This window comes from Talpa occidentalis, unplaced genomic scaffold (genome assembly GCF_014898055.3).
Source record: "Talpa occidentalis isolate TD23 unplaced genomic scaffold, MPIMG_talOcc4v2.1 talOcc4.5, whole genome shotgun sequence".
Lineage (NCBI taxonomy): Eukaryota > Metazoa > Chordata > Mammalia > Eulipotyphla > Talpidae > Talpa > Talpa occidentalis.
In genome coordinates this window covers 139,090,267-139,111,559 of record NW_023604861.1, presented here as the reverse complement: position 1 = coordinate 139,111,559, position 21,293 = coordinate 139,090,267, and the positions used below count along the sequence as shown (strand labels likewise).

The 21,293-nt window shown below is 65.8% G+C and overlaps 2 protein-coding genes across 2 annotated transcripts; one reads left to right on the top strand and one right to left on the bottom strand.

The window, feature by feature from the left end:
- The first annotated feature begins 133 nt into the window (after positions 1-133).
- Positions 134-16,908, top strand: TRAPPC12 (trafficking protein particle complex subunit 12). The gene is made up of 13 exons (XM_037528575.2): positions 134-184; positions 2,946-3,157; positions 3,921-5,122; positions 6,924-7,040; positions 7,452-7,565; positions 8,330-8,468; positions 11,118-11,230; positions 12,016-12,088; positions 13,397-13,470; positions 14,265-14,363; positions 15,003-15,103; positions 15,569-15,656; positions 15,746-16,908. Exons 3-13 carry the CDS (start codon positions 3,926-3,928, stop codon positions 15,986-15,988), a joined length of 2,358 nt encoding a protein of 785 aa, XP_037384472.1. The 5' UTR covers positions 134-184; positions 2,946-3,157; positions 3,921-3,925; the 3' UTR covers positions 15,989-16,908.
- Positions 16,060-20,121, bottom strand: ADI1 (acireductone dioxygenase 1). Its single transcript, XM_037528576.2, has 4 exons — positions 19,964-20,121; positions 18,435-18,554; positions 17,763-17,942; positions 16,060-17,631 (listed from the first exon to the last, which is right to left on the bottom strand). The coding sequence occupies exons 1-4, from the start codon at positions 20,081-20,083 to the stop codon at positions 17,512-17,514; spliced, it is 540 nt and encodes a 179-aa protein (XP_037384473.1). The 5' UTR covers positions 20,084-20,121; the 3' UTR covers positions 16,060-17,511.
- Positions 20,122-21,293: the final 1,172 nt, after the last annotated feature.

Genomic DNA, 21,293 nt, shown 5'->3' with positions numbered 1-21,293 from the left:
CGCCCCAGGAAGCGCGCCGAGCGTGGGCTCCGCCCTGCGCATGCGCGCAAGCGGCTCGGCGGCCCCCGGCGCGCGCAGGCGCAGAAGCCTCCGCGGGCGCCGCGACCTGCGTCCCTCCGGCTTCGCGGCCTCGTCGCCCGACGGGGAGCGGCCGCGGCGACCTCCCCCGGCGCGCGGGCGGCAGGTGAGGAGCCGGCGCCGGGGGCCGCCGTCCCGGCGCCGCCCGCCGCCTCGTCCCCGCCCCGGGCGCCCGGGCGGCTCCCGCGCGGGGGCGTTGCGCGCCCTGGGGCTCCGCCCGCGCCCCGGCCCGCCCCGCGCCTGCCGAGCGAGGCTCCGTCCCGGGCGCCGGCGCGCGGCGGGCCCAGGGCGGGGCGCGGGGTGCGGGCCGGCGCCCACGGGCCCACGGCGCGGGCCTCCGGGGGAGACGTCGCCGCGGCCGCCTCCCGCGCGCGTCCGGCCCGGCCCGGCCCGCCCGCCCGGGGCGCCGGTGTGCAGCCGCGGAGCCTCGGCCCCTCGGAGACGCGCCCGCGCTCGCTCAGGCGCCTGCCGCCCCTCAGGGCGCGGGTCGGGGCCCGGGAGGCGCCCTCCGCGGAGGCCGCGCAGGGGGGCGGCCGCGGCTCCCGGGCGGGCGGGCGCCTCAGCAGGACCCTCGCCCGGCCCGCCCGCAGCTCCCCCGGCGCCGGTCCCGGCCGAAGGGCCAGCTCGCCGTCGGAGGCTCTGCGTGGGGGGCCCGGGGCGCGGGCAGCTGCTCAGCGCCCCTTCCGCGCCCCCGCGCTGGGCTCGTGCGCCGCAGCCTGGCAGGGGGCCCGGGCTGGGGCCTGTGGGCCTGAGCACCAGCGCGGACTGGGGGAACCGCCTGGCTCGTCTTCCTAAGTTGACCCTGAGGCTGACATAAGGTGATCCACGCAAAAGGCTCGGCGTTACGCGCCCGGCGCCTTCAGATACGCGCCCGTTAGGCTTCGTGGAAAGGGCTTCGTGATGGCAACCTGCTGACAGAGTAGTGATTCCCCAGCCTTACATTCAGAAAGGGAACCTGAGCAAACGGTGGTTTTAATTGTTCGTAGTGAATTTAAATGACTCCACGTGAGAACGTCCCTTTGTAAGGCCCACGTGAGCTCGCGGGGAAGGCACTCGCCCGGACGGCCAGACGGCTTGCCAGCGTGCTGCTGCGGGCTTGATCTCAAAGTCGTGTCCCTGGCTCCGTCAGAAGCACTAAGCCAGTGTGAGGAGTGAAGATGGGTCATGCATACCCCAGAACCGTGCTCGCCCCGCTCCACTTTTTAGATCTGAAATGCAAAGAGTACACGTAACACATGTGGGAGAGTCACAGAGCAAGTGTTAACCCAGCGCGCACTCTCAGCCAGCACTCCTGAGAGGGGAAAGCGGCACTTCACCACTACACCTGTGGGCGCCAGGTGGATGGTTCTGGAGGAGCCAAGAGGCCTGGCCGCTATAGTCCAGGGTGGATATTGGTGTCCTGTGCCCCTTCAGCCTGCTGGGTCGTGAGCCTGTCTTCCTATGGGGTGATTACTGTCAGCCTGACCCGCGTCAGGTGTGCCTGAAGGTGGGAATGACAATACTGACAAGCAGCCAAGCATGCCCATTGGTGCCACCACTCAGTACAGCAATTTCACATCGTGTTGTCAAGATAAGGAGGTGTCTTCTCTAGACCCAAAACACACACTTCATGGCATGAAGAAATTTGCTCATGTGTGCCAGGAGGCAGGTGCAAGAGGACTGATTGCAGCACCCTTTGTAGTAGCAGAGACCTACTGACACCCCAGACAGTGGACACTCAGCTGTGAAGCAGGGGACTCTCCAGGTTAAGAGCAGGGCAGGGAAATTAAGTGACAAACTGGAGAAAGTGTAAGTAACGTTTGGAAAAATAAATGGAGGAAAAAATGGAGGATACTAGAGAAGAACAAGAGCAGGGAAAGTTCCAGAATATCACCTCTGGAAGGAGAGGGAGTAGAGACAAGGGTGTGTTGTCTTAATGTCATCATAACTGACGTGTTGTATCCCCTCAGTATTTCATGAAAAGTATAGAAAATGTCCTTGATGAGCAAAGGGGGAGTAATAGGAACTTTCTAAGCTTTTCTCTGGAAAGAAGTAGGCAGACTTCCATGGACTGGACTCCAAGGCCATGCACCTCTTGGCGCAGGGGGTGCTCCCCCGGGGCCACCGCGGCTGCTCTGGGGCAAGCTCCTGGTCTGCAGCCAATTTCAGCCCCAGTCAGTGACCGCGTAGCCTCCGTTTCGGAAGATGAACAACTTGTGTCCCCCGGGATGGGGCGCCAGGGACCAGGCCGGGTCAGAAACAGGTCTGAGAAGACTCAGAACGTAGCTACAGGCTCGGCTGACCAGGAAGATTGCCTTTTGCGTAGCTTTGTCCCTCAGGAGCTTGCTTTAAAGGCATTTTAGGCAAGTTGGGAAACAGAATTGCTTTGCAAGGGTTCGCCCTCCGTGGCCTGTCGTGGAGGAGGGCGGTTCTCGTTAGCAGTGGTGAGCCCCGTGCCCCTAGAGCGGGCTCCTGTGGCAGAGACCAGGCTCTGGGCCCAGCTGCAAGACCCACGCTGCCACTGTGGAGCCACAGGGGACGTGGGTTTCTGCCCCTGCACAGGGACTTGCAGTCTCCTGCTGTGCCCAGCCCCCCTGGCACCTGTGCCAGGCACCCAGGGGAGTGCCTGACTCGGAGGAGTCGCAGTCTCCGGAGCGCTGTGGTCGAGCTGAGGCAGCAGCTCTTGCTGCAGCTCCCAGCCCACACCCCGGACGGGTCTGCGCGGACACCCACCGTCCAGCATCTCGCGGGGTCGGGAGGGCGCAGCGGGCAGCCCTCCTGGGGCATGACCCTGCCTGACGTTCCTCGGGCCTCGGCCTCTGGACTGCCGGGAGCACACGGGGAAATGACTTTTGTTTCCTTTTGTTGTGTTTTTGGCCCGTCTGCAGTTAGTTATTAGGTGGTGGTGGAGAGGAACTCGGAGCTGCCTGCACTGGACGGAGCCCCGCAGAGGCTGCTCACACCATCCGCTTAGCAGCCTTGCTGTGGGCCTCAGGGCGAGCCCGGCTCTGACAGGAAGCCCTGGGCTCTGTCAAGAGTGTTGGCGCGAGGAGAAAGCCTTGTACAGCTGTCACCTAAGTCATTTTCAAAGGCGAAAAAGGTACCTTTTCTGGAAAAACCCTCATCTTTTCTCATATGCTTAACTGGGACGAGATCCTTCTGACAGAGGCTCTGTGTGGTGACCTTTGCTCCAGAAAGTTCAGGAGGAGCAACTGCTTTTTTGAGAGGTCAGTTTCTCTGTGGCCCCCAGAGCAGCCCACGGCCCTGCTTCCAGGCAGCTCCCTGATGCTCGTGTCGGGACGGAGCAAGTGTGCGCTCCGCGCCTCGGGGCGGTGCAGGGCCTCGGTTTGGCAGCATGAGCTGTGGGCGCTGGCGGGGGGGGGGGGGGGGGGGGGCGGTCGTGGCTGGGTGGCGTGTCTCCCGCCACCATGTGGCGAAGGTGATTCAGACGGCAGGTTTAGCAGACGTGTGTTTTGTCAACAAAAATTAAGAGCTAGAGACATGGGGTCTTGGATTCCGAGCTGAGCCGCTTGACTATGGACCTGACTGACGTTTCTGTGGCAGCCTGTTTCCAGGCAGCCTTAGTTTCTACGCACTGAGAACAGGCGCGGCCTCTCCCGCGCCCTGGCCCGCCCGCCGCCGCAGCCCCACCCGCCCGCGCCCCTGCCTCCCGGCGCCGGCCCGCACGTCCTGAGCCTCAGACTGTGCGCGTTAGGGCTTTGGGCAAACGTCTGGTGGTGCCCTGCCGCCGCCATCTTTTAAATTAAAAAGCACCCGTGACGGTGGGAGGAAGTTGGCTCCTGGTGCCTGCGGTGGAAGGGTGGAAGGCGAGCCGGGCTCACCTGTGTCCATCCTCCTTGCAGCCGCCATGGATGACGCCAGCGGGACCCGTGACCCCGAGGAGAGCAGCCCTGGCCAGGCACCCCCGGGAGGCCCGGACCAGCTGCTCTACCACGAGGAGACCATTGACCTGGGCGGGGACGGGCCCGGGCCCGAGGACGAGGAGTTGGTCTCCGACGGCTCCGGGCCCTGTGCGGACAGGCTCAGCGAGCACCTGATGGAGAGCGTCCTCATCTCCGACTCCCCCAACAACAGCGAGGACGACACGGGCGACCCAGGCGGGGCGCGGGGCGGGGGGACCCCGGGGCCCACGGAAGGACACGCCACTGTCCTGTTGGGCGACAGATTGGAGGCCACGCCGAGCCGCAGCAGCGACAGCGACGGGGACGCCACCCCCAAGGGCGTGTCTGACCTGACCCCCGACGGCGCAGCGTCCCTGAAGGGGGACCCAGAGCCCGGAGAGGCCAAAGGCCTGCCCGTCCTTGAGAAGGAAGGGGCCGGGGACTCGGGACACAGGGACGAGAAGGCGCACCCCGTGGCGACGCCGACGTCACAACTGCCGTCCTGCGTGTCGTCCCCGAAGAATGAGCCGGTCCCCGTGTGCACCATCTTCAGCCAGGCGGGGCCCGCCAGCCCGCAGGCACCCCCGTTCCTGCGTGACGGCTTCGAGCCCCAGATGGTGAAGTCCCCCAGCTTCAGCAGCGCCAGCGACACGCCGGCCCGGACCCCACCGCTGGGGGTCCAGCCCAGCCCGAGCCTCAGCAACTTTTTCGGGGACGCCACCACCAGCAACTCTGTGGCCGCTGACTTCTTTGACTCATTCACCTCCTCAGCCTTCATCTCTGTCAGCAACCCCAATGCGGGCGCTGCTGCTCCAGAGCCCTTGTCTCCGCTCCCGACCCCCGGTGGCGGGAGCTCCCCGGGCTCTGGGGCACCTTCCTGCTCCCCGGGCGTGGCCCGGTCTGACTCGGGGCTCTCAGCGGCGTCCCTGGAGAGCCCTCAGTCTCCCAAACCATTCTCCCAGATCCAGGCAGTGTTTGCGGGCAGCGAGGACCCCTTCGCCACCGCCCTGAGCATGAGCGAGATGGACCGCAGGAGCGACGCCTGGCTGCCCGGGAAGGCCACCCGCGACATCCTGGTGTCGGTGGCGACGCAGCAGTTCAGCGCGGTGTTCGTGGGCAAGGAGAACCTCACCATGCCGGGCCTCAAGTTCGACAACATCCAGGTGAGCGGCAGCGTCTCAAAGGAAGTGCCCCGCAGCGGACGCGGAAGCGGTGACCCGGTGTCCACACTTGTCCCTCATCCAGGAAACGCACTGCTGTAAAAACGCACACAATGCCCGCCGAGGACGGGGCTCCGGCCTCGGCCTCGCCAGGGCACTGTCGGCGAGCGCTGCGTGAGGCCTCAGCAGCCCCGTTGCCGGCCTGCTCGGGGGTCGGCCCGGCAGCAGTGTCACAGCGTAGGTCCCCGAGCAGCTGGGATGCCGCGTGCTTGGCTCATGTGTGACATTTAAGCTACAGAAAATGATGAACCTCCCCATTTTTTTTAATCTGGAAAAACACGTTTGTATTACGTGTAACAAACTTGATCAAGACACGTTAAAAATGTGTGAACAGCCCCCCAAAGAAGTAGGTCCCCAAAATACAAATGTTACAGGTAGTCAGCAGTGACCTCAGAAATGCCAGCCCCAGTAAGGTGGTGGCCACTCCTGTTTTCCGGCCCTCGGACTCACTGCGCTGTGCCCGGCGTGTGCTGGGTGTGGACGGGCCCCGTCTCAGCACCCTCAGAGGACCACACACCTGTTCCCACTTTTTAAACTTTAAAGAAACACAGCCGGGGGGACAGGGTTTTCTGCATGCTTCCTGCGAGTCATGTTTTTAAATCTCACGGTGATGGCTTGGAGACCTGGCAAGTTAACATGTGAACAGTCGTCAAAACGCCTCAGCCTTGGCCGTAAACAAACATGCCAGACGCATGTTCCTGCGGCCTCCTGGCGCCCTGCGTCCCAGCACAGGAAGGCCGCAGTTTGCCCTGATGTTTCTTTTTTTTTTTTTAATAGAGGCATGTTTTTATTTATTTATTTGTTTGTTTGTTTTTTTTGTTTATACATGTACTGGGTACAGTCAGAAGCGCGGGAGGGCGAGAGAACTCACCAGAGCCAGAGCGGGGAGCAGAGCAGGCAGAAGGACCGAAGCACACTGCTGAGGGGAGCAGCGGGTGGCAGGAGAGGTCCGCGCGCCATGCGGGACCCTCCTCCGGTGGCCGGGGAGCAGCCGGGGATCGAACCGGCGCCGCAGAGGCTCTGCGTGCAGCTTCGCAACCCAGCACTCAACCGCTGCGCCACCGGGGAGGCCCTGCCCTGATGTTTCTTTCCCAGAGTGGGCTTGACAAAGACGGGTCTGCGGGAGCTCTCTGGTGCATGGCTCCAAGCCGCCCGCCCCTCGGTGGGTCACCCTGGCCGCTGCCGTGGGGCTGGTTCCAGGCCAGCTTTCCAGGACACTTACTTTTGACATTTTTTCCCCAGTTGCTCACCTACTGGTCCCTTCCCTGTGGGATAAAATTTTTAAACTCTTCACAAAGTGACCTTTCTGCCAGTTCAGGGTAGAGACGCCAGGCGCCTGCGGAACTCGTCAGCTGTGCCGGTCCCCAGAACACGGCACTTGCAGCCAGTGCTGAGCGGCCTGTGATCTTAAGGAGGCTCCTGGGAGGTTTGCGGGAGGTAACAGTGCAGGAATTTTTGAAACCGAGGAATGGAAGCCGAGTGAGGAATGGAAGCCGAGAATTTCCTTGCCCAGCCCCTCCCCGGGGCCCCGGCCTTCAGCCTGGGGTGGGGCTCCCTCCCAGAACAAAGCGCACCCCATCGTGCGGCGCCAGCGTCTGGCTGGTTGACATTGCTGTCCTATAACCGCGTTTTAACCTCCACGCGCTAATGGAGTAAAAAGAGATTCTGGAAGTTATGGGTTCTGGTTAGCTGAATTTAATTAACATTTTATTGTCTTGACATATTTTTCTTACATCCTTTCCAGGGAGACGCAGTTAAAGACTTAATGCTCCGCTTCCTGGGTGAAAAAGCCGCAGCAAAGCGGCAGGTCTTGAATGCCAGCTCCGTGGACCAGTCTTTCGTTGGCCTGAAGCAGCTGATCGTAAGTAGCCTCGTCGCGCTTCCAGGACTACCCTCTAGGGTGAACCCACCTTCCCCGCCCCGCCTCCCAGAGTCCCTCGCTTCGAGCGCCGCCCGGAGCCTCATCGGGGCTAGTGCGTCCTGTGCCAGCCACGGCGTCACGTGGAGATGCTTTTAAATTTAAATCTGGTTGGTTTAAAAGCCCATTATTTTAGTGGCAAAATTACTGGAAGCGGCAGATACTTTAATGTTTCGACAGATTTAGGAAAGATGAAGAGTTTTATGCTGATCCTCCTCTTCTCCACGTGGCGCGGTGCAGGCAGGAGGGGGTGGTTTTGAGCATCTCTGGTCCCGGCTGCGAGTCCCACAGCGGAAGTTTCCCTCACGCCTTCGGCCGGCCACCGGCCCTGCTGACGCGCCCGTCTCCCCACAGAGCTGCAGGAGCTGGAGAGCCGCCGCCGACCTGTGCGGGCGCCTGCTCACGGCCCACGGCCAGGGCTACGGAAAGAGCGGGCTGCCCACCAGCCACACGGCCGACTCCCTGCAGGTGCGGCCCGGCGGGCGTCGGGGCCCTTCTGGGGTGCAGGAGGGACTGTGGCCTTTCTTGTCAGTGAGAACAAAGCGAGAGCAGAACAGTGTTTCCCCAGCCGGATGTGCCGGGAGACGCCGCCAGGCACCCCTCCCCGCAGTGTACCGCCTGACCCATGCCCGGTGCGCCGTGCCAGGGTGGTCTGACGCCTCAGGCTGGCCCAGCCCCCTACAGCCTCGCTGGTGACAGGCCCTGTGCGGCATCACCCCAGAGGGGCATGAGGAGGAGGCTGCCTGCAGGGGGGCTCCCGTTTCCAACCCTTCCTCGCTGGGATCTGGCGCAGCTGCTCGGTCTTGAACTTCCTTTTTCTCGGGCAGGCGAGACAGAGTAAGGGCGTTTCTAAAGTGCCTTTTTCAATTCTCAGAGTCTCTGTACCCCCCGACCCCTGCCGTCTCTGGCGCCCCTCCGCCCCTGCGGGCCCTGCACACCTGGCCTCCCCACTCACCTGTCTTCGCCACTGCCCCAGCCATGCTGCGCTCTGGGCCAGGCCCCGTCTCGTTTCCATGCCCCGTGCTGTGCGTCCACACTCCCCGGGTGGCCTCAGAGGAGGTGGAGTCCAGTAGTCACGGGCTGCACTGCTGAGCGCGGGCGTGCTTATGAGCGTGAACGTGCACGAGGAGAGTCCGTTCAGCCCGTTTCAGCACGTCGAGTTGAAGCTGCCCCACTGTGGGGCAGGTGCCCCGGCCTGGGCAGTAACTCCCATCTGTCGCGTCTGATTTCAGCTGTGGTTTGTGAGGCTGGCGCTGCTGGTGAAGCTGGGCCTCTTCCAGAACGCCGAGATGGAGATGGAGCCCTTCGGGAACCTGGACCAGCCGGACCTCTACTACGAGTACTATCCGCACGTGTGCCCGGGGCGCCGGGGTAAGGCAGCCGGGCCTGGGCTCCACGGGGAGGCTGGCGCCTCACCCTCCTTCCTGCCCCCGCACGCTCAAGCAGCACTCTGGGAGGCCTGGTGAGCAGAGGGCGCCCAGCCCCGCGGTCACCCTGCCCTCGCCCGTCCTCCAGCCGCCATTTCCCAAGTGCCTGTCTGCGGCGTTCCCGGTGGCTCTGCCAGCCGGGGCGCGGGGTCACTCGGGCAGCTGAGTTTCCGTGGGAGCTGTGAGCAGGCCCGCTTGGGGCTGCAGGACCGCGCCTGAGGGCAGGGCCCAGGGGGCACAGCTGCTCCTGAGAGGCCACGCCAGTGGCCCCGTCTGCGGCTCCCGGGGGCATCGAAGGAAAGTGCGAGACTGGAAAAGCAGGTGTTTCCCAAGTGGTGGCAGGGAATGCAGCCCGCGCGTGGCCCACCCAGCCCTGGAGTACCACCCCGGGCGGCTCTGCCCAGCTGCGCCTCCGTCCTACCGGGCTGCGCCCACGGGCACCCACTTACCTCCAAGGAGAGGGCGCTGGCGGGGTGCAGGCCGAGCGTCCTGCACGAGAAAGAGCAAAACTCGGGGGTTCCAACCTCGTGCTCTGTGAGGCTGTGCAGGCAGGGCGGCCTCCACTACTCCCAGCCCAGTTGCACCGGGTGCGGGTGGAGGGGAGACCGGCCGCGCATCATTAAGCAGCTAATTTAAATTATGAAATGAGCATAAATTGCACGGATGTTTTAGCCCAAGTGTGTTGCAGTCATCCACAGTGAAGTGCTGGCTTTTACTAATTTTTACTCTCATTTTGTGTCGTCACAAGCATACATGTGAGATTTGATAAATTCATTTCATTTTTGCTGGCAATCTATAAGTAAAGCAGCCGTTAAAATGTGCTTTGAAACAGCAGGCTGTGATGATACAAACAAATAACTTAAGAATGAGCCTTAATATATTTAAACATTGGGCATAATTTTCACCCGTTCAGGATAGTCACAAGACACGCCGTGATCACAAGTGAGGACCGTGCCCCGCCCTCCGGCGCCTCCAGCCCCTCGGGGCCCCACCCTGCCCCCGGACCACAGGGACTCAGGGTCTCCCACTGTCTCTGACAGGCTCTCCTCCCCTCCTCTCCGCGCGGCGCGCCCTGGTCCTGGGTGGAGCCGGTTGCTGTGTCCGGGAGGCCCATCTGCCCTCTGTCCGTCCATGGATGCGTCGCCCTGTCTCTTGCCCGAGCGCGCCGTCTTGACCGTGGCGGCTCTGCCCTTGGGCAGCTCTGGCCTCCGGTCCTGCTCTCCTGGGCGCAGGCCGGGCATGCAGTGTCCGCCTGGCCACGTGGCCGCCGCCGGCAATGTCAACTCTGTAGGAGACCTAGGCGTCCTGACGGGGCTGCGCAGCTCGGGCTGTGTGGGCCGGGGTCTCGGCGGCGCGTGTGTCTGTGGCACCGTGTCTCGGTGTCACCGGTGCCCCTTGCCGGGCTCTGGCGTGCGTCTAGCAGATGAGCTGGATCCTTCGTTTGTTCCGCGCACCTGTGGCCGGTGTCGTGGTTCGCGTCTCACGCTCCTGCTGCTCGCTGTTGACTTCAGCGCTTTAACCTTGTCTCCTGCCATCCTTAACTGCCCAGTAACGTGGGGTTTTGTCATTAGTTTTTGGTGTCTTCTGCATGGTAACCTTGTAGTCTACAGATGCGGTTTTATTTCTTCCTCCTTGGTCTTTATAAATGTTTTTTCCTCTCCCGGCCTTACCGCATTGGCTGGGACGTCCGATTCGCTGTGCGGCAGGGGGGTGGGAAGGGGACAGTCTTCGCTGGGGAAAGCGCCGAGTTTCTCCCCGTTAGCCAGGTGGCTGCCGAGGTTCCTTCACAGACATTCCTCGTCAAGTTGAAGACATTTCATTGCGTCCCCGTCTGCTGGGAGCTCTACCACGGATAGGTGCTGCGTCTGGTCATACACTTCCCGGCGGCCATTGCTGGGTCTCGCGAAGTTGCTCCTGCATCCTGCGCGGCCTCCCCGCCCAAAAGCCCCAGGAGGCAGCTTCATATGTGGCTCCCGGGCCTCTGAGGCAGAACCTTCATTCCACAGTCTCACAACACACGTGCCCACGCAGCACACACACATGCGCACACGCGTGCCCGAGCAGCGCCCTATCACTCCCTCCCCCACCCCCCACCCCCACCTGCACACCCTCCTCTCAGGGTTTGCTCCTGTCCGGGTCGGCGCCTTCCTCATCAGCGCCCTCGTGCCGGGCGCCGGGGACTGACGGCCGCCCATCCTGCAGGGCAGGCGATACTCAGCCTCGGGTCTGTGACTAGCCTCCCTGGCAGCACTTTTGGGTCACCTGACTGGTTCCTGTTAGTTCGTTGGCTAGTTAAGTGGTTAACGTCCACTTGCGCTTGCCACCCTCAAGAAATGCCAGCTGATCCAGGAGTGCTGCGTGTGTTTTCTCCTTTAGAGGAGAGGGCGGCCTCCAGCCTCCTCGTGCGCTGACGCCGTGGCTGAGCAGCAGCGTGGCGCCCGCCTGCGCGCCCTGAAGCCTCCTGGGACTGCAGCTGAGGGGGAGCCAGCACAGAGCTGCGCTGCACCCCCAGAGGCCCGCCCCTGTGGCCTCCGGCTGGGCTGGGAGGGAGCCTGCCACCGGGCGACAGGCCAACGCGCTGTCTTGATTGCAGGCTCCATGGTGCCCTTCTCCATGCGGGTCTTGCACGCGGAGCTGCCGCAGTACCTGGGGGACCCCCAGGAGTCGCTGGACCGACTGCACAGAGTGAAAGCCGTCTGCAGTGAGGTAGGGCCTGGGGGTGGGGCGGGCCACTCCATCCCCTCGCCGAGCCTGTCTCGGCTCCCTCCAGTTCCTGTGTTTCTGGTGTCCACCGTGCTTGCTAAATAATTGTGGAGTGGTTGATGGCTTTGGGAGCTGGGAGTGGAAGCCACGTGTGGACATGCAGCTGCCCCAAGGACATGGCGGTGTGCACCTGCTCCCCACAGGCAGCCATGCTGGGGCGGCTGTGAGCGCCGACCTCAGCCGTGAGCAGGAGCACACTTCACAGGCCCGTGCGGCCACTGGGGCTCAGACGACAAGGCCCCTGAAGCAGCATGTTGTGCCGGCCTGCGGTCAGGTCTCCGGGTGTGTGCGGGACGGTTGTAGACCTTTGTCAGGATCTTTATTCCGAAGGTCTATTCTCCCTGCCCCTCCACAAGCCCCACTCGCCACCCACACTACAAGGGACACCAGAGCTCAGAGAAGCAGCCCCAGGTCACCACCAGACAGGGCTGCAGAACGGAGCCATTCGTGGCCGGTTCGCTCCCAGCCGAGGGCCGCGTGGCTGGCGGGCCTGGGGGACAAGGCCCCACCGCCTGCCTGATGCTTCTGCCAGGCCCCCCGGGCTGAGTCTCTGAGCTTGGCAGCCCCTGCTCCCCCCCCCCCACCCCGTCCTCTGGAAGTCCCGCACCCGCACAGTGAGGTTGACCATGCATGCGAGGCTGCCCTGCCCCTGGCTTTGCCAGAAGGACTCCCCTCTTCCACGTGGGGCGGCACCGCCGGAGCTCACGGGACGGCTTGTGTGACCGCAGATCCTTGCGAATCTGGAGCAGGGCCTGGCTGAGGACGGCAGCACGAGCAGCATCACGCCGGAGAATCGGCAAGGTCAGTGCCCGCACCGGGTCGGGGTTAGCCCAGTGCAGCCTGGGGGTCCCTCCCCAGCCCCGAGCTCACCCGTGTGCTGCCGCTCCCGCCCCGGGCCTCTCTCGGGAGCCAGAACCTTGGCGGGCTGTTGGCGCCTCAGAGCAAAGCTGAAGCTGAGCCCCGCACAGAGACGGTCCCAGCCCCGGCAGGGGCACTGGGCCCTGTTGACACCGACCCCGTGTCCTGAGAAGCCCCAGTGATGCCGGGAGCGCAGGCCACGGGGCCCTCGGCCCTGTGATTGCAGATAGAAGAGTCCGGGGGAGCCTTGCAGCCAGGCCCCTCCCCATCTCCGTGTCGCCCCGAGGCTCGGCTGAGTGCGGAGAGCGGCCACGTGCGGCTCAGCCGGCAGCTCCAAGGCTGGTTCCTGAAGCAAAGCCCAAGAACTGCAGCGCGGGTTGCAGAGATAGCCGCGGCCTGCAGCTCGCTGGGCGCACAGCCCGCGGCACTGAGGGGGCTCTCAGGACCTCCCCCTCACAGTGGTGCGGGGCGGTGGGGGCAGGTCCCGGCGCCACTGGTGTCTCTGAGTGCTGGACATGGCGAATTCTTACTCTGGCGCGGGGCACGTGTTCTCCAGCTGCCGCGGGCAGCGCCAGGTCCCGCCTCCAGCCAGGACGGACTCTTGATTGCGCGCAGGCTGGCTACAGGCCAGCGCCCTCGCCGCGTGCCGGCCCCTCCAGGAGGGGCGACGGAGCTGAGCAGCAGGAGCCAGGTCACCCAGCCTGGCTGGGCCTCGAGTAAGGTCAGGGTCAGCTCTCTCTCCACGGCAGACCTTACTCCTGCTCATCCCAACCGGGAGGCAGACGAAGGTCCGTGGGGGGCAGGCCGCGTGGGTCAGCCTTCCGTTTACCCATGACCCCCTGGGCGCACCTGGCTGCGCTGGGATCTGGAAGACGGAGCAGCGCCCTGCTACCATGTAGGCGCCGCAAGGACATTGTGGTGCCTTGGGTGTGTGCGGCCCCCGTGCCATCCTCCAGCCTTACCCGCGGGGCATGGGGCTTGCAAGGTGCGCGGCTATGGGCTGACTGAGGTCCCCACAGCCCCACGAACCTGCAAAGTTTACAGGATGAGGTGCTGCTAGCCCAGGGAGGCCCGGGAGGGCGCCCCACCTTGTAGTGGCGGCTACAGGGCCTCCTGCTCTTGGGGGACGCCAGGGCTCATGGCCCTGGTTGGATTGGTGACCCTCGGCCGCCCAAAGCCAGGCCACCGCCCTCCTGGGGCACTGCTGTCCCTCTGTGGCCGCCGAGGCTGCTCACGCTGCTCCCATTTCAGCCTCCATCCAGCTGTGGCGCTCCCGGCTGGGCCGCGTGCTGTGCTCCACGGCCAACTGCCTGCTCCTCATGAAGGTAGGGCCGCGGCCTGCGCCCGGGGGGCTGGGGCGGGGGCTGCTGCCTGGGGACGGGGGGCGCCGCGGCAGGGGACACGTGCAGGCGGAGCGCAGTAACTCTTATGGCTGAATTTACCTTCACTTCTGAAAGAAGCTTAAGCAGACTGTTGACGTCGCCAAGCTTATTAGCTTATTTGGATCGTTCACGCTCAGGTGCCCACGCTCCCGAGGCAGCGGGGGTGTCTGGTCTTGGTTGGACTTGCCGGTGCACAAGGTGGCCACGAGCGTCCATGTGCCTCCCTCCGGGCCTTCTCCCCTGAGGAGAAGCTCCTGAGACAGAGGCTTGAGTAGGGCGGGCCGTGCTGGCCTCCTGCAGCCCTTGGTGGGTAGGGGGCTGCGCGGCTGGCAGAGGCCACAGCCTGTGACCTGGGCCCTGTGCCAGGAAGCCACGGTGGCCCTGGCGCAGGGCAGGCCATGTTCCGAGGGGGCATGCTGGGGGCCCCTCACGGCCGATGGGGACAGCCAAGGGGACGGGGCACAGGCCCAGTCACGGCTGGTGCCTCGTTAACCCTGGTGCCGGGCACCTCGGGCGGGCCTGCCCTGCTGGCAGCTCTTGTCTGCATTTCCACCACACTTGGCCCTTCCTGTGGTGCCGTGGCCCTGACCCTTGAGCCCTTGCTGGCGCCCAGGCTGACCGCAGAGGGGGTGGGGGCAGGACGGGCTGTAGTGGGGAGACGAGACACTCGGTCAGGTTTGGCCCCTGGGAGGCTGCTGGAAGGGGTGGGCCGGCCCTCAGCACTGCTCTCTGCCCAGGACTACGCGCTGGCGGTGGACGTGTACCGCGCCGTGATCCAGTACCAGCCCGAGCAGGAGCCGCAGCTGCTGAGCGGCATCGGCCGCATCTTCCTGCAGGTTAGGCCTGGGGCCGCGGAGTCCGCAGCTGGGGACCGGGTGTCGTGACAGGGAGCCCGGGCCGGCTGCCCTCAGCTGTCCTGCTGCAGCTGGGAACGCGCCGACGGAAACGTGCGGAAGCCTCTCTTCGCCTGGCTGACAGCTCCCTGGTGGCAGACTTGTGCCGGGAGGGGCACGAGCCCCAGGGAGCGGCTGCAGCGCGCGAGGCGGCCGCAGTCCGAGGACAGGCTTCCTCCGCAGCCGACACAGACGGGCGGGCACCTTCGTTTTTGTGGGGAGCCTGGGCTGCCGCGCCCACCCTGAGCGCTCCTCCAGCACCGTCTCACGAAGGATCTGGGGCGTCCCCGTGTGTCATATGTCAGAGCGGGGTATATCCCCCCCCAGAGCAGGGCGTCCCTTCTTGCAGGACAGTTCCACAGCTGGGGGTCGGAAGACAGCGGACCCGAGACCAGCAGTGCGGGCCGCCCTAAGTGCTGGGGTTCTCAGCCACCCCTTTCACGGGGCGCCTTTCAGGGGGCACAGGTTAAGGCCGTGAGGCACGTGGGGTGGCTGGCCTCTGGGGAGGGCGCTGCGGAGAAGGCTGAGGGAGCCACAGGCCCCAGCGGGAGCTCAGGGTCGTGCCTGTCGCCCGCCCCACAGATCGGAGACATCAGGACGGCCGAGAAGTACTTCCAGGACGTGGAGAGAGCGACGCGGACACTGGAGGGGCCCCGGGGCAAGGTCATGGTGCTCATGAACAGGTGCGCAGCGCACGCGCCCTTGCGCCCCGGAGCCAGACTGGCCCGCGTGGCCTCCTGTCGGGGTCTGGGGCTGGAAGTGAGTGGCCGCAGACCCCCAGCGCACACGGGGTTCACGTTAGTTGCCCCACTCAGTCGTGAAGACCAATGTTAGCGCTTCCCCCCAAGGTGCTGCCGCAGCCCCCCAGTCCTGCATGTGCCTGCGCAACTGCTGCTGTCTGGGGACCTCCGGCTGCCACTGTGGGCAGCAAGGGGCCTCAGCTGGCATGCGGCCCCCACAGCAGATCGGGGCGGCGCCCGTTCCTGCCGCAGGAAGCCTGCAGGTCGCAGGATGCCCGAGCCGAGGCGGCAGCTGTGCCCTGACCCGCCGGGCTCTCCCGCCCCTCCCTGGAGCCTGTCCTTGCCTGGGGGACCCGTGGGCACCACGGGTGCTCAGGCCTCACCTCTCGGCTCCCGTGTCTGTTGCAGAGCTTTCCTTCACCTCGGTCAGAATAACTTTGCGGACGCCCACAGGTTCTTCTCGGACGTCCTGAAGCTCGAGCCGACCAACGCTGTGGTGAGGCCCGCCCGCAGGGGCGGCGGGGCGGGGCGGGGCGGGCAGGGGGCCGCGGGGCCCAGGCGCTGCTGACCGGCGCGTGTCCACAGGCCAACAACAACGCGGCCGTGTGCCTGCTCTACCTGGGCCGGCTCAAGGACTCGCTGCGGCAGCTGGAGGCCATGGTGCAGCAGGACCCGCGGCGCGGCCTGCACGAGAGCGTGCTCTTCAACCTGACCACCATGTACGAGCTGGAGTCCTCGCGCAGCGCGCAGAAGAAGCAGGCGCTGCTGGGCGCCGTGGCCGGCACAGAGGGCGACAGCTTCAACACCCAGTGCCTCAAGCTGGCCTAGCCCCGCCGGGAGCGGCCCACGGACCTGAGGGGCGCCTCAGCCCGGACTGCCGCTGCGCCCCGCGTCCTCAGAGGCCCCGCTGCTGTCGTGAGTGGTAGAGGCCAAACAGCCGCACGGAGGCCTTTGTGCGCCTCTCGCGCCTGCCCCCACCCGAAGGAGCGCCCCGCCTTCACCTGCTGCTTCTGGGCTCACCGCCTCCCAACGCTGCATTTGCACATCAAGGGGCGGGGTGAGCCGGGGTGGACCAGGGCCCCGAGAATGTAGGCACGGCCTGCAGGGCCCTCGCTCTTGCCTCCTGGTCACACCTGCTTCGCCCTTCGTGGTTTGCCGGCGGCTGCGGCGCCAACAACATGGTTGTCAACAATGATTCGGGAGCACAGGCCGGCCCCTCTCCGCCACCCCTCCCGCCCAGGCTCAGCGTGGGGGCTGGTGTCCCCCTGGGGGGCCGCGCCCTGCATGCTTTTGCGGGGCAGCTGGGGACCCTGCACTCGCTCCTCAATCCACTTTAGGATTCCCACTTTGCGGAAAGCAGAGCTCGCTCTGCTGGAGGACACGGGCGGCGCGAGGTGCGGGTTTGTAAAGGACTCCTGCGCGAGGGCTGGACGCGTCTGGAAAAAGTGAATTAAAGGTTAAGATGAGAAAGTGGTGAGGTGCCAAGGGGTTGGGGGGCGCCAGGGAGGTTTTCAAATCTGCGAGAAGAATCCATCTGATCCCTTCGCTTCGAGGGTTTCCTTCAAATATCCTTCGGGGTGGAAGGCAGACGCCACAGAGCCGAGCCAGCCCAGTCAGCCAGCGGACAGCTTGCCCAGGGTACTGGCATGTGGGCCCCAGAACCCACTCCCCAGCCCTGACCACCACCTCGGCCCCTGGCCTGCGCACACGTCCACGCTGAGCTGCAGAGCTGACCTCGAGGGCCAGGGCTGGGCTTCCTCAGCGCGGTGGGAGCCGAGGGGAGGAGGGGGGTTTAACAAGGTTTTTATCCAGCTTCAATGGCTTAAAAAGCCCAAAACATGGACTTTGGGGGATTTCCAGGATAACAAATACGGCATCCTTGGGTTTCAAGCTCAACACTGTCACCGTACCCAAAGATGGCGGGGGTCACCTGGAGCCCCACCCTGAGGTCCCCAAGGCCGGCGTTACACCCCATGGACAGGCCTGGGGGGCCTGAGTGGGTTCATGACCAGCCCCTGGGCAGAGGCAACTCTGATCCAGCGGCATAGCAGGCGGCTGCTTTATTCTGGACGTCAGCACCATGGGGGAGCCCCCCACCCTCTCAGTTTTGGGTGCCACTTCTTCCATCTGGTGAGCCCCTCCTGGGGTCACAGCTCACACGGGTGCAGACAGGCGTCACCAGAGGCCCCATCCAGGCCCAAGGGGTCTGCACCCGTGTGTGGCTCGCGTGGGGTGGGGCTGGCGCCATGGGAAGGTGCTGGGGTCGCAGGATCTTGCGGGGAAGCGCCCCAGACTCGGTCTAGGGGGCACGGCAGGGAGGCACCCCAACTCTGCCCTGCCTGCAGGGCCCACTACGCCGTCTGCAACAGGAATGCCAAGTACCGGCCCCGCGCCTCGAAGTGGTCGGCTGGCCGGTTGTAGGCAGTCCACTTGGGCTCGCCCGCGAACAGCCGCATGGCCTTCACATAGTTCTGGAAGACACGGACGTGGCACCGTCGGGCAGCAGCGCAGGACGCCTCGCTCCGCTGGCCACAGCCCGGGCACCGCCCTCCCTGCAGACGTGGGGCCACCCCTCGCCCGCAGACCCGCCAGGGAAGGGCACCTGCTCGTCCAGCGTGAAGCGGTGGTAGATGCCGGCCGGCAGCGTGATTAGATCCCCCTTCTCCATGAAGATCCGGATCCACTTGTCCTCCGCGTCCCTCACGTCGAAGTAGCCACTGCCCTCCAGGACGTAGCGGATCTCCTCGTCCAGGTGCAGGTGCTCCTCGTAGAACGTCTTAATCTGGGGCGCGGAAGGCAGCCCTGAGAGCCTGCACACGCCTGCAGCAGCGGGAGGAGGGAGCCGGTGCCCACAGGCCAGGTCACCGCGGCCTCCGCAGCTGGGCCGCAGGTGCCGTGCCCAGAGCAGGGCTTCGTGGGCCCAGCAGCCCCTCGTGGGCCTTCACCGGCTGCAGAAAGGTGACACGCCAGGTGCATGTCGGGGGGTGGCCGTGCAGGACACATGGGGCACAGCCCGAGACCCGCCGCAGGCTGGCCGTGGCAGGGGACTGTCCCCCGCTGGCTGTGTGGTGGCCGTCTGGCGTTTCGTACTGGCTAATAAAAGGGCGGCAAGTTTGGGGGAAAGAGCCTGAGCCCGGGGCGAGGCGGCAGCACCTCAGGAGGGAAGGAAGCCTGGTGGCGCCCGGCCAGACCCTCCCTCTGCTGCGAAGCCGAAATGGAGGCGTCAGAGAAGAGCTGTTGCCGGGTGCTGGGCGCGCCCTTCCAGCTGCTTTACCTTTTCCTCGTAATTGGGCAGTGTGTCTCTGCTGATGGTTATGATGTCCATCCAGGAGTAGCTCCTTTCTCTGCGGATCTTTTCCAGCTCCGGGTCACTCTCGAACTTGTCAGCATCCAGCTAAGAGTGTAACATGGAAGTGGGTCCGCGGAGGCTGAGGCAGCTGCTGACCCCCCCACACCTCCGCCCGTGCCCCCGCCCAGTGCCAGCCCTGCCCGCCCAGTGGGGCCTCCCCCTGCCGGCTCAGGGGAGCGTCCCCCCGAGGCCTGGCGCTGGCCAATGAACCCAAGGCCGCCCGGGGACAAAAGGCTTCTGTCTCTGGCCCTGGGCCTTTATCCTCTGCCCTATTTCCTTTTCTTAAAGAAACAAACCACCTTCTAGACCAGAAAGGGTGACTCAGCTTCTTTCCAAATCCACCTGGCGCCGTCCTGGCCCTGGTCCTGGCAGCGCCTCCAGCCAAGTCCCCGGCACCCTTTGCACTGGGCACACCTGTCCCTTTCCACAGGCGCACACCTGTCCCTCTGCACTGGGCACACCTGTCCCTTTGTACTGGGCACGCCTGTCCTTTTGCACAGGCGCACACCTGTCCCTTTGCACTGGGCACACCTGTCCCTTTCCACAGGCGCACTCCTGTCCCTCTGCACTGGGCACACCTGTCCCTTTGTACTGGGCACGCCTGTCCTTTTGCACAGGCGCACACCTGTCCCTTTGCACTGGGCACACCTGTCCCTTTGCACTGGGCACACCTGTCCCTGTGCACCGGGCGCACATCTGTCCCTCGGGCCAGTGAGCGCCGCCGCCTCAGGCCAGCGCCCTCAGCCTCCGGTCCTGGCGACGCCCGTTGCGCAGCTGCTGAAGGGCAAGCCCCGCCATATCCCAGCGCGCGAGTCATCTCTGCGAGGACGACTCCCCGCCCGCGCGGTCACCGGGGCGGGGGTGTCACCAGGGTCCTCGGCCACAGCCAAGCAGGGCACTGCGCCCCGGGAGCCACAGGCATCAGGGACACTGCGGGCAGCAGCGGCTAAGCCCAAGCCCGCGCAGCGCGGCCGGAGGGGCTAACACGGCGGACGGCAGGGCGCGTGCACGGCGCGCCGGCCCCGGGGTGCCTCGAGCCAGGGAGAGTGAGGAGCCACGAGGACCCGCGGCGGCGCCCTGAGCATGCGCGCAGTGCCTAGCAACGCAGAGCGGCCGACCCCCCGGCCCGCCACTGAGCATGCGCGCAGTGCCTAGGCAACACAGAGCGCCTGATCGCAGGCTCCTCCACTGAGCATGCGCGCAGTGCCTAGGCAACGCAGAGCGCCCGACCCCCCGCCCCGCCACTGAGCATGCGCGCAGTGCCTAGGCAACACAGCGCCTGATCGCAGGCTCCGCCACTGAGCATGCGCACCGCTCCCAGGCCCTGTCATGGCCATTGACCGCCCCCCCATTCGGTGTAGCGTGTGCGTTTGCGCGGGAACTCGGGGCACCTGAGTGGGGACCGGTCCCTCCGCCCGCCTCGGGAGCCCGGGCCGCACCCCGTGCCCGCGCACCTTCCAGTAAAGGACCCCGAGACGGCGCAGCTGCTCCAGGTCGACCGGACGGTCGGGCTCGGCGCGGTGGGGCCGCCTCGGGTCGTCGTCGGAGTCGTCCATGTACCAGGCCTGCACCATGTCTGCCGTCGGCGCGCGACCCGCCCGCCCCGCCGCAGCCCGAGCCCGGCTGGCCCCGACCCTGATGGCCCGCCCCCAGCCCCGCCGGACCCCGCCCCAGCGCTGACCCCGCCCCGCTAACCCGCCCCCAGCGCTGAGCCCCGCCCATTCCCGCCCGCAGCCTGACCCCGCAGCCTGACCCCGCCCCCGGCCCCGCCCCGACGAGGGCACGCCCCTCCGCCCCGCCCCGCCCCGCCCCCCGAGCGCGGCTGCGGCGGCCCCCGCTGCGGAGCCGCCTCTGCGCCGCCGTTTCTCCCGCCGGGCGCGGGCGGCCGTCCAGTGCCCCGGGCCCGCCCGCGCCGCCCTCGGGGTGTGCGGCCCCGGAGCGACGCGAGCTCCCTCTCCCCGCCCTCGGGCCCCGCGTTTAGACGCCTGGACCCAAGCCCGGCTGCGCGGCGCCGACCTCCCCAGCCTCGAGGGGCGCCGCGCGCTCGGCCGGAACCGGGGAACCCGCGGGCTTAGAGGCGGGACATCGCCCGGGCCCGGACACGCTGCGCCGGAGCGCACGTGTGTGTCACCCCCTGCGCCCACCTGGTCGCCGCCCAGGTCACGGCCCCCACCCGCCCCCACCCGCGCTCGCGGCCACAGCCCCAGCCACCACCCACTCTCCGGCGGGCCCGCTTCCTCCCTGGCCGGCGAGAGCCCCGGCGGGCTCCCCGCACCTCAGGGCCGTCCTCAGCCCCGCGGGGCCGTCTCTGTGCTCCCGCGCCTGCAGCCAGGCCGCCGAGCTGCCCCCGCCACGCGGGCGCGGGCCTATCACAGGCCTGGCGCTCCCCGCCGCGGAAGGCTGTGCAGGGCCAAGGATTTCAACAAGCCAGCGAGTGCCCACACTGGCTGGAGGCGGCCCAAGGTCCTGGGCCTGCCCAGGCCCCCAGCGCCACCCCCCAAGGCTGCGGGCCATGATGCAGTGCCCCCGGGATGCTGAGGGGGAGCAGCGAGTAGGCCGGCTCCTCACCCCGCCACTCTGGAGGTCCGGGAGTCTTGGGGAAACAGTTGAGCAGAGGGTAGGGCCGAAAGCCTGAGTCTGTGCTGGCGGGATCGTCCCGAGGGCACCTGTCCACTGGAAAATCCTGGAAACAATGGCCAGCCAGCACCTGATGTGAAACAGCCCTCTGCCTTAGAGGGCCTTAGAGGAACAGCCCACCGCAGGCCTGGAGCAGGAGGGACCAGG